Source organism: Solanum verrucosum, unplaced genomic scaffold (genome assembly GCF_900185275.1).
Source record: "Solanum verrucosum unplaced genomic scaffold, falcon-dt-bn FXZP01000092.1, whole genome shotgun sequence".
NCBI classification, from domain to species: Eukaryota; Viridiplantae; Streptophyta; class Magnoliopsida; order Solanales; family Solanaceae; genus Solanum; species Solanum verrucosum.
In genome coordinates, this window is record NW_026020351.1 from 1450409 (window position 1) to 1465831 (window position 15423).

The 15423-nt window shown below is 35.0% G+C and overlaps 2 protein-coding genes and 1 long non-coding RNA gene across 5 annotated transcripts; 1 reads left to right on the top strand and 2 right to left on the bottom strand.

The window, feature by feature from the left end:
* The first annotated feature begins 5894 nt into the window (after positions 1–5894).
* LOC125837507 (uncharacterized) lies at positions 5895–8676 on the top strand. Of its 2 annotated transcripts, none has more exons than XM_049516607.1 (14): positions 5895–6064; positions 6290–6352; positions 6431–6532; positions 6629–6709; positions 6786–6904; positions 7126–7227; positions 7306–7422; positions 7508–7576; positions 7656–7722; positions 7796–7849; positions 7950–8036; positions 8132–8188; positions 8263–8301; positions 8517–8676. In XM_049516607.1, the coding sequence occupies exons 1-14, from the start codon at positions 5939–5941 to the stop codon at positions 8631–8633; spliced, it is 1200 nt and encodes a 399-aa protein (XP_049372564.1). In that variant the 5' UTR covers positions 5895–5938; the 3' UTR covers positions 8634–8676. The 2 variants fall into 2 exon arrangements, with proteins under 2 accessions (XP_049372564.1, XP_049372565.1); XM_049516608.1 differs by having other exon boundaries at positions 8135–8188.
* Positions 7274–8523, bottom strand: LOC125837513 (uncharacterized). Its single transcript, XR_007443527.1, has 3 exons — positions 8246–8523; positions 7393–7859; positions 7274–7299 (listed from the first exon to the last, which is right to left on the bottom strand). It is a non-coding gene; the product is annotated as an uncharacterized LOC125837513 (long non-coding RNA).
* Positions 8677–8935: 259 nt separating the features above from the next.
* Positions 8936–13906, bottom strand: LOC125837508 (uncharacterized). Of its 2 annotated transcripts, XM_049516610.1 has the most exons (13): positions 13645–13906; positions 13519–13573; positions 13379–13434; positions 13201–13301; positions 13020–13089; positions 12843–12912; positions 12184–12240; positions 11859–11926; positions 11544–11624; positions 11129–11206; positions 10880–11035; positions 9397–9549; positions 8936–9140 (listed from the first exon to the last, which is right to left on the bottom strand). In XM_049516610.1, the coding sequence occupies exons 1-13, from the start codon at positions 13768–13770 to the stop codon at positions 9057–9059; spliced, it is 1155 nt and encodes a 384-aa protein (XP_049372567.1). In that variant the 5' UTR covers positions 13771–13906; the 3' UTR covers positions 8936–9056. The 2 variants fall into 2 exon arrangements, with proteins under 2 accessions (XP_049372567.1, XP_049372566.1); XM_049516609.1 differs by lacking the exon at positions 8936–9140 and having other exon boundaries at positions 9269–9549.
* Positions 13907–15423: the final 1517 nt, after the last annotated feature.

The following is a 15423-nucleotide window of genomic DNA, read 5'->3' on the forward strand; positions in this document are numbered from 1 at the left end:
AGAAGAGAAAAGAAGAGGAGAAAAGAGGAGAAAGGAGAAGAACATTCAAGATTCGTCAAGATCGTCAAGTTTGGCTTGTGGATTTCGTCGGGGATGATCCTTACAAGGTATGTGAGATAACATAGCGTTTGGTTAATTCTCCCACGCGCCAATCATGATTTATTTCAGTGAATTTAAGTTTTTGAAAGCTTAGAAATTGAGTTCTTGAATGGGTTTGTTGAAGTTTCATTAGATTCTTGTTGAAGTTTCATTTGTTGAGGAGCTGTTTGATCCTAATCTGTGATTTTAGGTTCAATTTTGAGTAGAATCTGATGTACTTTGAACATTTAATAGATTTTAAGTGTTGGGTAAAAGAACCCACGGAGTTTAGAGGGTTTAGAGCTGAAAAACGAAGAAGAGATTTCGTCGGACGAAATTCGACATCAGTGGCGCGTCGCGGAGCTGGTTCCCAGTTTTGGGAATTTTCATTTCGCGTCGCGGAGCCGTCACGGAGTCTTCTGCCTCAAAAGTCATTTTTGAAACTAAAAATTAAATATGTCTCTGCGTCGCGGACCCACCCTCAGATATTGATATTTGGTCTTTTTCTCATGTTTAGCTATCTAAATTCATTCCTAAACATCATGCGATCTTTCCTATCACAAATCACGATTCTTGAATCCATAATTCAGTTTAAGGATCAGTTAGAAGTTAAGTTAAGAGAAGTTCATAAAGTTTCTTTTTTTAAAAGTCTTTTACAAACATTTTAACTTTGTTTTAAGACTTAAGTTTTGAGTTGAGTAAAGAGTAAAGCTTGAAGTTCATTTTTTCAAAAGTATATAGGGACTATGTATTCCCCAAGGGTTTAAAATGTTTTCACATTTAAACAAGAAAGCAAAACCTTGATTTCCAAAGAGCCTTTGAGCTAGTTTTCATAAAAGAGTAAATGCTTTCATAATTAAGCAAGAGAGAAACTTTGATTTCCAAGTTAGCCTTTGAGCTAAGTTTTGAGCAATTATCTCAAATCACAGAAAGAAGTATGTTTTAAACATAAAGAGCTAGTATCATATTTTGGGAGTGGTATTGAGCCCCGATATGGGGACGAACTTGAGTTCAGATAACTCACGTCTCTATAAACCATGTAGTCATCATGGGTAGAAATGGGTCATACTTTTTAGATGAATCCTTTTCGCATAGACTAGTGGATCCACTTAGTAATTTAGGTCATATACCCCTGGCAGGGTATAGGATGCGCTGTCAACGTGAGGGAGATCATTGTATCATCACAATAGCTATTATGTGATGGTTGTCAGTTAGAGAAACTCCCACAACAGTACTTTGTATTTTTATATACATCAGTTTATTTGTATTTTTACATACATCTCAGAGTTATTTGTATCTTTGCATACACACAGAGTTGACATCATGTTTTAAACAACTTTTCTTTATATTGCACTTGTTTTAAACTGCTTTATATTGAAATGAGTTCAATTATGTTGAGTTGAGTTGACCCAGGTAAGTTCTTCAGTTCCTTTTAGATTCTTTTCAAGCCTATGTTGTTTTTAGCATTCCAACTCGCATACTCGTACATTCAATGTACTGATGCCAGTTGGCCTGCATTGTATTATGATGCAGACGCAGGTAACTAGGATCGGCATGCAGCGCATCATTGATCCAGTGAGCAGTTCAGAGTCTGTTGGTGAGCCTCTTTGCATTTCGGAGGATCCCTTTTGTTTACTTTCAGTATTAGATAGTTCATTAGGATGTCGTGGGCCTGTCCCGACATCTATCTCAGTTGTTTTAGAGGTTTCATAGATAGTCAGTCAGATGTTAGTTCATTCGTCATCATTTTGTTATTGACTTATGTTCAGATTTGAGTTGCCATTTTGGTTAAGTTAAATGTTTATTTTTAAAACATTATGAGTTCAGTTTGAGACAGTTAAGTTGTTTAGCATTTGAATTCTTTTCTTATTGCATGTAGTCTTCCGCTGAGTAAGTAAGTCAGGTCAATGGTTCCCTTGGGGACAGCAATGGTTCTCGAGTGTCAGTCCCGCCCAGGGTGTTGACTCGGGGCGTGACAAGACCAAACTCAACTTTTTGGAGTTAACCACGCAAACAGAATTCTCATCCGAGCCCGTTTATCCAATGTTGACTGTTGACACCAAATTTTGGTTTGATATTTCTAAAGTTGATACTTTTTAAGTATTTTATTTTTAAAATAGTTCAAAATGCATGTTTTGTCATTCTAATGCAATTTGTTGATCGATTAATTCTGTTTATATTATTTTGTCACAGGCGATTGAATACGTTCAGATATTTGTTCACTTTTTATAAAATCATTATTTCTGTTAGTTTGCATTTTTACATGTCATTGGTTACGTTCATTATATTTTTCATATTCATTTTATCTGTTACATTTGTTAGTATTCATTTTGATATTTTTGCACAGTTCAGAAATTCATTCGAATATAGATAAGATTTCATATACAAATATTTTATTAACCGGTGATTTTGGCCCACGATTTTAAGATAGTAGTATTGTACTACGGATAATTTTCAATTCCCTATTTAAAGAATAGTTTGATCATTAAGTTAAAGGGTGGTGAAATATATTTAGATTAGGATTGGAAATTTTCAGATTTTTATTAATTTCACTTTTCATTATTTTACGGTGACCATTACCCTGGGTTTCGGCCAAGCTCCGGCAAACCTAACCCCATTTTTGTCTTCCTTTTCCAGTGACAGTCGACCACCCAAAGACCCCATTTTTTCCTTTTTTTCTCCTCTGCCTCCGTACCACCAGAGAACCCAACATAAAACCCCCATCCTTTTTCCGATGAACAAAGCGCTAGAGCAGTGAGCTTCCACAACCAGTGAACCCAGTTTTCCAGTCCCTTTTCTGGCGAACTCCACAACCACATGAAGCTTCCAGCCGCCTAACTAAAAAATAACAACAAACAACCACCGTTCCTCAACCACCACACCAGCAAACTCCAACAAACAACCAGCAATGACCTTCATCCCATCTTTCTCGTCCAACCAAAACCCCACAGCCCCATCTCCGGTGAACCTCCGGGAAACCACCAGAACATCGCCAGAAATAACCAAAACACACCCACCGGAGAACCCACTTGAAGTCGTTCCTCCACCACCAACCTCTATCTCGTCCAAACTGCCACCAACGAACCAGATCCCCTCCCCTTTCCCTTTCACGATTTATTTTTGGTTTTTATTGCAGCTTTCACGCGAACTAGCGAGCTCGAAGCTCCGACTCCAGCTCTGGTGTGGCTCCATCGCCTGTAAACCACAACCAGTTTACCAGATCTTGCACCAGCGAACTTGAAGTTCCATAATCCAACTCCGGCGAAGCTCAAAGGCTCAGCCATTTTCGGCCAACTCCACGCTGTTGAAACCTCACCGTTTGTCTCCATTACTCATCTTTTTATTTTTTTTCTTGGTTTAATTTTATTTTACTTTTGTTGTGCTCCGATTCTTCACAATGATTGTCATTTTGAATTTATTTTATTTTGTCAAGGTGATTTGAATTTGTTATATTCCGTTATGATAGTTTTGTTGAGTTTTACCATCTCGTATCACATTTTGCTAGGTGTTTACTTTGTTCATTTATTGTTATTCTACTTTATTCATGTTTGGCCATTTTTTATTTTGTTGGAATTAGTGGTTTATGTTGTAAAACAAAGAATTGGATGTACATGTGGATGGGGCCCACTCATCTTGGAGGCCAAGTAGATCATTGTAGCAAGTATACTACTCCAAGTTTGAAGGCTTATGAAACCTTTCATTCTATGTGAAATAAATATATACAAGATAGAAGCAAAAACATAATTACTACTCTCTTTCCTTTTCTTTGCTATTTTAGTTTAATATTTTCCTTCTATTTATAACAGTTTATATATATTTTTATTTAATTTGTATTGTTATGTTTTGGATACTGCTCACAAGTCATTTTATTTTACTTTATATTATCCTTTGCTAGTTTAATGTGATATTTATAGTTCAATGATTGAATGTTATTCCTTGTTGAAAATCATTTCTGTTAAGTTTTGAATTGTTTATTTTATTTTAGTTAAAGCTTTAAATTATTACTTTGCCTTGTTATTTTGTTATTTTGTTATTTTGTTATTTTGTTATTATTGATGTGTTATATATTTGTTGTCATTCTTTAGATAGCTTGAGTATCATTTACATTGGGTTCTATTTGTGTTGCTTGAAATTTATTTGATGCATTTTGTTCTTAATTAAGTTATTTTTAGCAAATGTTAAAATTGGCCAATGAAAAAATCTCTTCGTCGATTTTGGAGGCCTCCCTATTTTAAAAGACAGAAATTTAGTTTAAATTCATATACATTATTTGTTAAAAATGGCCGATGAAGAAATTATCGTTGATTTTCAAGGCCTACCATGTTCATAAGACGGATTTTTGTTTTTAAGTTATTATTTGATTATTCATATTTATTTATTACTAACACTTTTATTAAGTATCTTTACAAGTACACGGAGTTGCTTCCCATTGAAGCTATTTGAATGAAGTTCGAATTATATAATTTATTCATTATCTTGTATATCATATGTTTATTATACTTGTATATTTGTTTTTATCTCCTCCTCAATTTGAAAAAATGAATTCAGTCGAGACCCACAATTGTGGATTTCGAAGGATGCCTAACACCTTCCCTTCGGAATAACTTGAACCCCTTACCTAGAATCTATTAGTTTCGTAGATATTTTTTTAAAAGTTAATTAATTAATTAGTTTCCTAGTTTTTCCTAAAATTAGGTGGCGACTCTTTTTTAATCACTTTTCCCTTTTTAAAATTCTTTTAAAAATAGATAATTATTTTTTGGTGAGTCACCGCGTCGTTGCGCCCTCTCACGGGATGGCAACATTGATTAAAGTCAAACTTAGGTCTTAACTTGAAAGTTAAAATGCCTAATCACATGTTCTCACAGTAAAAGCCTCAACCATGTTACTAGTCTAAAATGACCCTTTCGGAGCTGATGAAATTGTCAGAATTGAATTCTGAGTTCATCTTCGTGAACTTATGATAAAAATGATCATTCAAGGTTCAAAGGCTCTAAAACACATAAATTTGCATATCTCGACGACGAACAGAAGATATAAACACATAAATGACTTGGGATCACTATAGGAACACTCTAAACAACGAACATAAGACATAAACACATACATGACCTGGAGGGTCATTACACCCATCCCCCTAGGTCAAAACTAAACTTTCTTCGAAAATTGAAATACTCATAGCTACATAGGTCTTAAACATCAAATTTCATCAAAATTGAAATACAAATCTCAAATTTCCATATTCCTAGTTTTGGGATTGAAATCCCCAATCTTCAACCCAAGACATGAATTAAATAAGAATAAGGAGGTTAGATTGGTACACCCACGACAAATCTCAAAAATAGCTCCAAAATCATGTCTAGTGTAGAACTCAAAATATGTTATGAAATGCTTAATCCCGATTTAGGAAAAAAAACTAATATTCTCACATACCCCTTTCGTCATGAATCATGATCGTGGAACCCACCTTGCGATCGCGGCTCCTAATCTCTATACGATTACAATAAACTTGTTGAGTGAGTCGTTTAAATTCTACACAATATTAGATTCGATTTTAAACTAAGGGTGTGTCTGGTATGACGTAATATGTTTCCATGAAAAAAAAAATGTTTTTGTGGTTATTTGGAAAGGAAAAGAAAAAAAAAAAACAAGTCCCGTGGTTGGACATAACAGTTCATCCATGAGTAGTCAATATCTTCTACTTTCCGCCATTTGGCCTAACTTTTTGTAGAGTTGAAGCAACTTTCCACTATTATCTCCCGTTGACCTCTATTAAGCATACATATTGGAAATACTTGTAAATGCATTGCATCACCCTTTTCTCTCCTTGTATATATAAAATGGATTTTGCACCGTTCCCATGGCTTCAAATTGTGATACCATGAAAAATAAATTGTTAGGTTGGAATTGCCTAATAACTTGTGCAATTCTGCTTTCCGCTGCTTTGTTTATAAGAAGCACCTTCATCATCACTGAATGTAAAGAGGTAAGTAATATATACTCCCTCTGTCACAAAAAAAAAATGAATTACTCTGGTAATACTTTAATTTCAACTTTCCACTTGACATGTTTCATTGCATTTTTATACATTTGACATAACTTTAGTTTAACACCACAAGATTGAAAAGTCTTATTTATATTCTTCTTTGACATAACTCTTGTTCCACAGTATATATATAGTTATAATGGATGTTTTTGTTAATTGGTACAGAAAGTAATAGGATGGGAAATGGTTGAAGCCTTCAGAATGAGGAAACCTAGATCGATGTGTGAGGTTGGGATCATCTAAATTTTGTGAAGAAATGAGTTAATTAGTTGTGTAATTAATTAATTAATGTGCAAGTTATTATAGGATGAGTGCAGGCCTGAAGGAAGTGAGACATTACCCAGAGGTATTGTGGCTAAGACCTCTGATTTAGAGATGCATCCGCTCTGGGGTCCCCTCAATACAAGGGTATATGACTGATTATACATTTGCTTGTCCTGTAAACTATTTTTATCTTTAGTTTTAACTATAAGAGGCAGTAGTAATGTTTTTTTATCCTTGTAGAAATCAAAATCACCAATGAGCTTACTAGCTATGGCAGTCGGAATTAAGCAGAAAAAGAATGTAAATGAAATTGTAAACAAGGTGAGACGCCATAGATATTAATCATTTTTCATCCTAGCGATCTAACTAACTATATATAATACCATCTCATTTGCAGTTTCCTCATACTGATTTTGTCATTATGCTTTTTCACTATGATGGCCTCCTCGATGAATGGAATGATCTTGAATGGAGTAGCACTGCTATTCACATTTCTGCTATTAATCAAACTAAATGGTATGAGCCTTTACATCCACAGTCAGACTGGTATACTAGTGCCGGATCCAAAATTTAGACATTGTGGGTTCCGAGTTGAGAGTCTGTATTCTCAAATCAAAGCCTAACTCCATCCCATACTTGTTTTCCACACACACACCATGTGTTATTAATAGCCTTCACTCAGGTTATTCTATAACGGTAAAAGCATTAACTGACTCTTTATTCTCTTGTTATTTTAGGTGGTTTGCTAAGAGGTTCTTACACCCAGATATTGTTGCAGAGTATTCTTACATATTCCTCTGGGATGAAGATCTTGGAGTTGAAAATTTCAATGCTGGACGGTAATTATAGGGCTAAAAAGATATATCTTCATACTAAGAGCCATTGATGTCAACCAGAAAAATAATCTCCACCTGCAGATATGTATCAATAATAAAAGAAGAAGGTCTTCAGATATCACAACCAGCAATCGATGCAGATACTTCAGAAATTCACCACAAACTTACAGCACGAGAAGAGGGATCAAGAGTGCACAGGTATTATTACTTTCATGATCAGTGACTGGTTTATCAGTAATAAGTTGGATCTTCTTGAAAGGATGTACTCTTATGGTTGAAACAGGAGGACAATAAACATAAAGGGTCCTGGAAGGAGGTGCTACGGAGACAGTACTGAACCTCCATGCACTGGGTAATATTAATAGGCAGAAAGAATTGTGTTTCATTTCACATCTTTCCTATCCATCTTTGAATTTCGAATTAACATGCAGGTGGGTGGAAATGATGGCTCCTGTTTTTTCAAGAGCATCGTGGCGCTGTGCCTGGTACATAATTCAGGTATGCTTTCAGATCTTAACACACTAGTCGTACACCAAATTTCTTATTGAATTTGGTAAGTTTGATATTACAGAATGACTTCGTTCATGCATGGGGGGTGGACTTTCAGCTTGGATATTGTGCGCAGGTATCAATTCCTGCACCAGCAATTACATTTTGCAGAAATTATCGTCAATTAAAAAAAAACACATCTACTCTCCTGTTTGATCTGTAACTATTTTTGATAGGGGAACCGATCCACTAATGTTGGGGTTGTTGACTCAGAATATTTGGTTCACTATGGTCTTCCAACACTAGGTGGTGCAGAAAATGAGGTATGTCCAGCAAAACCAAAGGGGATAAACTTACAGTAGACAATTGAACATCTCCTATCTTTTCAGTAAATCCTAACCATTGTCTTTCTATGTAGAAGAGTAGTTTAGAACAAGGAACAAATCCTAAACAGGAAAGCTCACCAAACAAAATGGTATGTACTAAAAGTAACTAGCTTTCAACAATCAACTTCTTGAATAAAATGAATTACCTGAAATATCATTGCAGGGACTGCCAGAGTCTCATCCATCTGATGCAAGAAATGCTGTAAGTTCCATTTACTTTTTCAACAAGAACCTTAGTAGCTTATCTTTGCAGTTGCCACTGTCTTTCTAACATGCTTGTTCTAGTGTATCTACACCACTGACACAATGCAAGAAGACAATCTTCTATTGTTGAATCACTTATGATGCGACTAAGGACATGACTAATTAGAATGCCCAAGTTTAGTTCCATGTTATGATAAACCCAGTCATATGCAGGTGCGGAAACAATCTCTTGCAGAATTGGAAAGATTCAAGAATAGATGGAAAAAAGCTGCCAGAGAAGACCAATGTTGGGTTGATCCCTTTCAGCGGCCTGTGAAACAAAAAAAGTGACTGAAGGGGCTGCATCTTCAAACTTAAAACTGATACACACAAGTTACGGTTATTCCTCTGTCTTCAAGCTCTGGAAATCTGAGATAATTATTATGGATTTCAAGTGGCCATGATAACAGAGGGACATTGTCAATTTCCATAAGCCCCAATTATGTATAAAAACAAATAGAATAGTTCAGACAGACAGAGTCATTTATGATTTTCACTCTGTAGTTCATTCTCTGTCTGAAACAATTGGTGAAAATACAAAACTGTCAAGCAGCTGAAAAATGAAATTCAACCATTTTCTGGTGTTATCTCGTGCAGCATTACAATATTAGATATATATCATGTTGTACAATTAGCAAAACACACTAATGTGTATGCATATATATATCAACAGATGGACTACCCATTTAATTCATAGATTAGATCTTATAACAATCACAAACTGCTTCTCTTTCCAACAATTCCAGCAATGAGTTGACCTAATTCTTCACCACTATCCTCCTGAACGTGATGTCCTGACTGCATAATTCAGAAAATAAATACACTTTTCTCTAAAAACCAATAACACATTGAAACACAAGAAAGATATAAAGAACATTTAACTTGTTAATACGAATCAACTTCTGATAAGCAGTGCTCAAATGACCATAAGTTCCCGTTTTAATTTACTGAGGGTTCAGAAGGCATATTCAAGAATATGATATTCATCACGAAAGCAATGCTCTGCATTTGTAATACTATCCCAAGATAAAGAGCAACAAAATAGTGTCATTACCATAGGAAGTTCAACTAGTCGATGCTTTGATTCCTTGCAGAAATCTTCTACACCATCAAAGTTTAACCAGCGGTCTCTTTGTCCCCAGCAGACTGTTGTCTGGACTGACCAGTTATTGTCCATAAGTATTGCTCTTGTGTCCTCAACATAGCCCTGACGATTAGGAAGTTTTAGACTAATATATCCTTAAATGAAGAGGAAGATAGAATAAAGTAACTGAAATCCAGCATTTTCTGTTCTTCTTTACAAGACTAATAGGAAGAAGAGAATTGATTGGTTATCGCATAATCAACTTATGGGATTTCTGTTGACAAATATAGCTCTCTGAAGCACATTCCCATTCCCATTTGGATGGAGAAATTTGGATTGTAAAGTAGATTTTGGATTTACAAATCTCAATATTTTGTGAATTTTAGATGACATCTTAAGTTTTCATTTGAAATGAACAGAAACAAGGGTTAAAATAATTGTGATAAAACTTGTGTTCCAAGCTCTGCATAGCTAAAACCTATGTAGTCTTGATTGTGATCCCCCAATCAGTGAGAGAAGTTGTAATCTGTTCCGATATCCTACTCCATGTCTTCCTTTTATTAACACTTCTTGGTCTGTGCTTACATTTCGTGGAGGTTAATGTTGTTTTATGTCGTCTGATCCAACTTTGTTAATTGAAAATTGTAATTTTCCAGAAATATGGGAAGTTAGATGTGATTGTGTCAAATGCTGCTGTCAGTCCTTCAGTTGATGCAATACTAGAAAGCTGTGGGATATCAATGTCAAAGCCTCTATATCTATACTATTACTACAAGTAAGTTGATGAGAATAAATCAAGAAATGTATATCTTGATCTTCCTTTCCATTAATGCATATCTAAGTTTGCAGCCAATCAAAATGTATAACTGATATAAAATAAAAAACGTTTGACCAGGTTATCCCTGGAAATTCGCCAGCAGGATGATGAATGTTCTTCTGTTAGACAGAAGGGAAACCCTCACACCAATTATTTCTGTTTGTAATTGTTACACAATTATTCTAGACCTTCCCCAAAAAGATAGTTTTAGTTTTCTAACATTTAGATGCATTTTGTTACCAACTCATCTAATCGTCACCTCTGCTGAAAGTTTCCTTACCTAACTCCATTTAAACAATTTCAGCTAGAAAACTTCCATAAAATCAGGTCCTGAATTCCTTGTTTCTGTTATACCATGGTGCTCCTAGAAGAAAAAATCCCCACCCTCTCTCATATGCCTTCAACAATGGAATAGGGAGGGAAAAAAGAAGAAAAACAAAGGACACCTGCTTCCGTCCTTTGAGGCAGGTCAGAAAAGAAAAGAAAGGACAAACAACATTCTAGCCAGCTAGCACTGAGAAGAGATACTTTTGGATACATATTACTTTTCTGGTAACCATTGAAAATTAAACTTGAGTTGGATTAGCCTGAAACCAATTAATTAGAAAATTAAGACATGGATAAAAAAAAGTGCACCTTAAGTTGTTTTTTCATTGCCTTGCTTATCGCATTTAATGCAAACCCTGCAGAACCAGATGTGAGATAAGGTCTTCTGTAAACCATTGCCACATCTTCTTTTATTTGGTAAGGACCACAACTCAGCAATGTTTTATCACTGGCTCTAAGAGGGTCCTGATAGCAACAGATTTAAAACCAAGGATGAGTCCAGAGAAACATGCATGTCAGCAAGCAGAATAAACATGAAAATATTTGCATCCTCTCTACCTGACAAAAAATTTCCCCCAACAAGAAGTTGCTCAGAACAGATAAGCTTGACGGCAGTTTGGCATGATTTATAGTAAGCTTCAGTAAACCAAAAAAAAAAAATGGATTAGTGAATCCGAACATTACTTCACTCAACTAATTTGAAGGAGAAAAAGAAGTTGAAGAAACAAGACTAAACGTCAACCTTAAGACAGTTCTATCTTTCTTATGTCTGAAAAGAGTGTAAAATAATATGGTTCAAGGTCATAGAATTAGGAAAGGCCTCCAGCCTAGGAAACGAGAAAACCATCATATGTTTGTTTGCTGGCAATTTCATAATTTACAGAATAATTCAGTTATCTGCAGAATATGACAAAAAAATGTTCAGCAAATAAATGCATGTACTAATTGCAGTTAAGTGTTGACTAATCCTTACTGGCGGATTTAGAAGTATCAGGCCGTTCAACTTTTCCTGGTGATTGCTAGCATATTTGATTGCAATTGGTGAGAAATACCCCTGTAAGAGTGGCAAAAGCAAAGATTTTCTTCAAATCAAATCTCACAAGAAAAGCAACACACTGCAAGTTAGATGCTTACAGTCAAATAAATGAGTAAGTAGGCATGCTGGCGGGGCCACTGCCTCCCGCTTAATTGATGGGGTTGGGTGGAGGGGCTCAGATTTGTTTTGAATATAAGTTTAAACACCATGGTGGTCCTATAGAAGAATTATTTTTTATACATATAAACATACCTGCACTACAAGAGTAACCTTTTTGTCAGTAAGAGCATTGATCACAGATTCCAAGGATGCCACATATTCTGTCAGAAATAAAAAATTGAATGTTAAAAAGGAGGGAGAAATTCTTCATTCTTTTGAAAAAAGATTCCAACATTGTAACAATCTGATCATATAATTATATTACTTGGTTGGGTTGTTTGGTCCGTCAAAAGATTTTTTGGGCCCATGTAGGATCCTTCAAAAATACATAGCTTTGGGAGGATCTGACACACACCCGGAGATATTTTTGAAGAGTCCAATCAACATAGTTACTAGGTGGAGAGAAATTATGACTCACCATCCAATGTATAGTCAAATCCATATTTTGGTTGGGGCTTATCTGAGAATCCAAATCCTGTAAGGAGAAGGTAAAACTATTCATATAGCCTGACAGGATTAAAGATAGATGTGATTCACACTATCTTTTAAGAATAGTAGAAAAACTAGAACGGAAGATAACATGGAGACACTGTTAAAACTGTTAAGTACATAAGAAATAGAAACACATTCAAAGACATGTGGTTAGAGCTGCACTGAAAAATGATCAAATGGAATCGTGAAGTATTAGTATACAGCCAAGGACCATTTTACAACTAAAGATTTCATTATTTGGGTTGCATAGGTTAATGCTAACCATGTACAATATTACAGCCAAGTAACTTTAAAATTCTCATTTTACCCGCCACACAAATACTTAAGGATTGTTTTAAACCACAAGTTTTAAAAGTATTCTTTCTTAAATTTCATGCCTGTCAGATAAAATGGGATGGAGGGAGTATGTTCTTTTGGATTTGAAATTCACACTGAAGATTCTGAGACTGGAACTCGATGGATTCTGTAAGAAAAAAAACAGACACTTGATCTAACTGTAGAGGTATGAATGCATAGTTAAGGTAGCATTGAGAATGGAAAACAATTAGGAAGATAAAGCAAGAAAGGAAGTAGTGAAATACTGACCCAGCCAATCAAGTGCTATAGCATGATAGTTGTTCTCAAGAATGGGAAGAACTTTGCGATAAGAGTATGCCTGTAAAAAGTAGGAGTTGATGCATGGTTAGCAAACTATCAACCAAGACAAGGGTTACATGGCAAAAGACAGACCTTAGTTTGAATGGTAAAAGGAAATATGGTAACCTGTGATGGTAAGCCGTGGATTAATAGAATGGGAGAATTGTTAGAGCTTCCACTTTCTACACAAAACCATCTATTGCACAAAATCATATTCAATGGGTAACCCTGCAAACAACCCATCCTCAATTTCTACATATAAGATTACTAACTCCCTTAAACAAACTAATAAATCATCCAGATTCACCTGAAAAGATCAGATGACGCCTGCGAACTCCCACCCATTGTAAGTCCAAAAATGGGATCCTTTGCTTTCTCCCCAGTCCCAGAAACCGGATAAGCTTTCACCTAAATTAATATCACTGAATTTCAGAATTTTAACAAATAAATGCAGCGTGATTTCGATCAAGGATGGAAAAACGCACAAATTTTCCTTTGTTGAACCATTCATCAGCCGGACTTGGCTCATCTGAATACTTCCCTACTCAAAAAGAAATCAAAATTTATATTCTGAATATAGTGTTGATCCATAATCAAAATTGAAGAATCGGAATTGGAACCAAACCTCCGCTAAAAGAAAAGCCGTCCCCAATTGAAACAGGAGCATCCAGCAAATAATCCTGAATAATTAATTGTCAGCAATTTTACTGAACAGAGAGAAATTTACATAATTTACTAAAACAAATGAGACCTCCTTATCATCACTACTGGATCGGCAATTGAATCGCAAAATCCTTGGCTGCGCTCGAGAGTACTTTACAGTTACAGAGGGTAAGCTGTGAAGTGAAGAAAAGGAACAAGAGTGAAGACTAGCCATGGAATTTTCTCATCTCACAGTTATGATCGTTTTGTTTTCCAAATTTAAAATACTAGCGTTGGGGATAGATAGAGTGTCTCTGGTTCTCCACATTCACTATTTTGGTTCACAAAAAATAGCCAAGTTTGAGGTGCAATTCTTTCTCCAAAATGTACCTTATAGTATATTGTTGGGGCAGTGACTAATCAACTTATCATTTTCTAGTTTATGTAGCGTTTAGATTTCAAAAATTGATATAATCTTTTTCCGAATAGTATAAACCAAACAAAATGGATATCTACATAAATATATTTTGTGTTGTAATATAAATATACATATAATATATTTTGTGTTGTAACATACAGGTATACACAATATATATTGTGTGTAAGATGGATATAAACACAACATATTATGTCTTGTAAACTAGTCACTCGTACAATATACTTGGTGCCCAAGTATATACACGGCAAATAGATATCCATTTAATATATTTGGTGTCCAAGTATGTACATGTTTATTGTAACGACCATCCTAGTCATTTTGTGAATTTTACAGGTTTTCCCTATTTTATCCTCTCACCCATAATTTTTTTAAATTGATTTATGACTTGTAACTTGTAAGGATGGATGATACGATTTTTGAAGTGATCAGATAGGTTCGGAGACGATAATTCATTTAAAAAGTATAAGTGGAACATGCATGGTAAATATTCATATTGTGATATTTCGACAAAGATCTTGAACACATTTGAGGACGAACGTTATTTTAAGTGGGAAAGAAAGAAAAAGGCAATGGAATGGAATTTCTTTTGTATATTTTTTCTTCTGAATTTGTATATATGATCGAACAATGGAATGTTAAGTAGTTTATACATTCATGTATAATTACATGGATTAATATGCTCTGTATAAAGTGAATTGAACAACTGCATGATTTGAATATGGAACGTTTTTTCATTTTTTCTAAATTTGTATATATATACAATATGAGTTCATCGGTATTTATGAAAATTGTGTTTGTATATTTACTTCTTTTGGTATATGTGTATGATCTATGGGATAAGCTTGGAACTTGTATATGTATAAATTTATTATATATATATAATTGTACTAGCTGTAAATTGTATATGTATATGACAATCGTGATGGGCTTGTCAATTGTATATGTATACATATATAACTAGGGAAAATTACGCGGTTAATCAAACTTATACTACTTAATTACTCATCATAGCTATAGTTTGCTATAATTACCACTCACGACTAACATTATACATTAATTACGCGGGTTGACTTCGAGTTTGTATAATTAGTCATGTTTGTATATGTATAATTCGTCAGAATATACAAATACATATGTATAATATACAATTATCTAACCTATATACATATACAATTCACCTCTCTCCCACTCTCTGCCCTCTCTCGCTCGCCTCTCTCCTCTCTCTCCCAATCTCGCTCGCCTCTCTCCTCCCTCTCCCAATCTCGCTTGCTATATATACAATTGCATATGTAAAATATACAATTATCTAACATATATACATATACAATTCACCTCTCTCCCCCTCTCTGTCCTCTCTCTCTCGCCTCTCTCTTCCCTCTCCCAATCTCGCTCGCCTCTCTCCTCCCTCTCCCAATCTTTCTTGCCTCTCTCCTCCCTCTCCCAATCTCT

Excerpts from the sequence above, each read along its gene's own strand:
- LOC125837507 (XM_049516607.1), top strand. The coding sequence starts at position 5,939 with ATGGCTTCAAATTGTGATACCATGAAAAATAAATTGTTAGGTTGGAAT. Across the intron at positions 6,353-6,430 it reads AACCTAGATCGATGTGTGAG|GATGAGTGCAGGCCTGAAGG; the intron begins GTTGGGATCATC and ends AAGTTATTATAG. Across the intron at positions 7,423-7,507 it reads GAGGGATCAAGAGTGCACAG|GAGGACAATAAACATAAAGG; the intron begins GTATTATTACTT and ends TGGTTGAAACAG.
- LOC125837508 (XM_049516609.1), bottom strand. The coding sequence starts at position 13,770 with ATGGCTAGTCTTCACTCTTGTTCCTTTTCTTCACTTCACAGCTTACCC. Across the intron at positions 13,574-13,644 it reads CCAGTAGTGATGATAAGGAG|GATTATTTGCTGGATGCTCC; the intron begins GTCTCATTTGTT and ends TTAATTATTCAG. Across the intron at positions 12,913-13,019 it reads TCCACGGCTTACCATCACAG|GCATACTCTTATCGCAAAGT; the intron begins GTTACCATATTT and ends TACTTTTTACAG.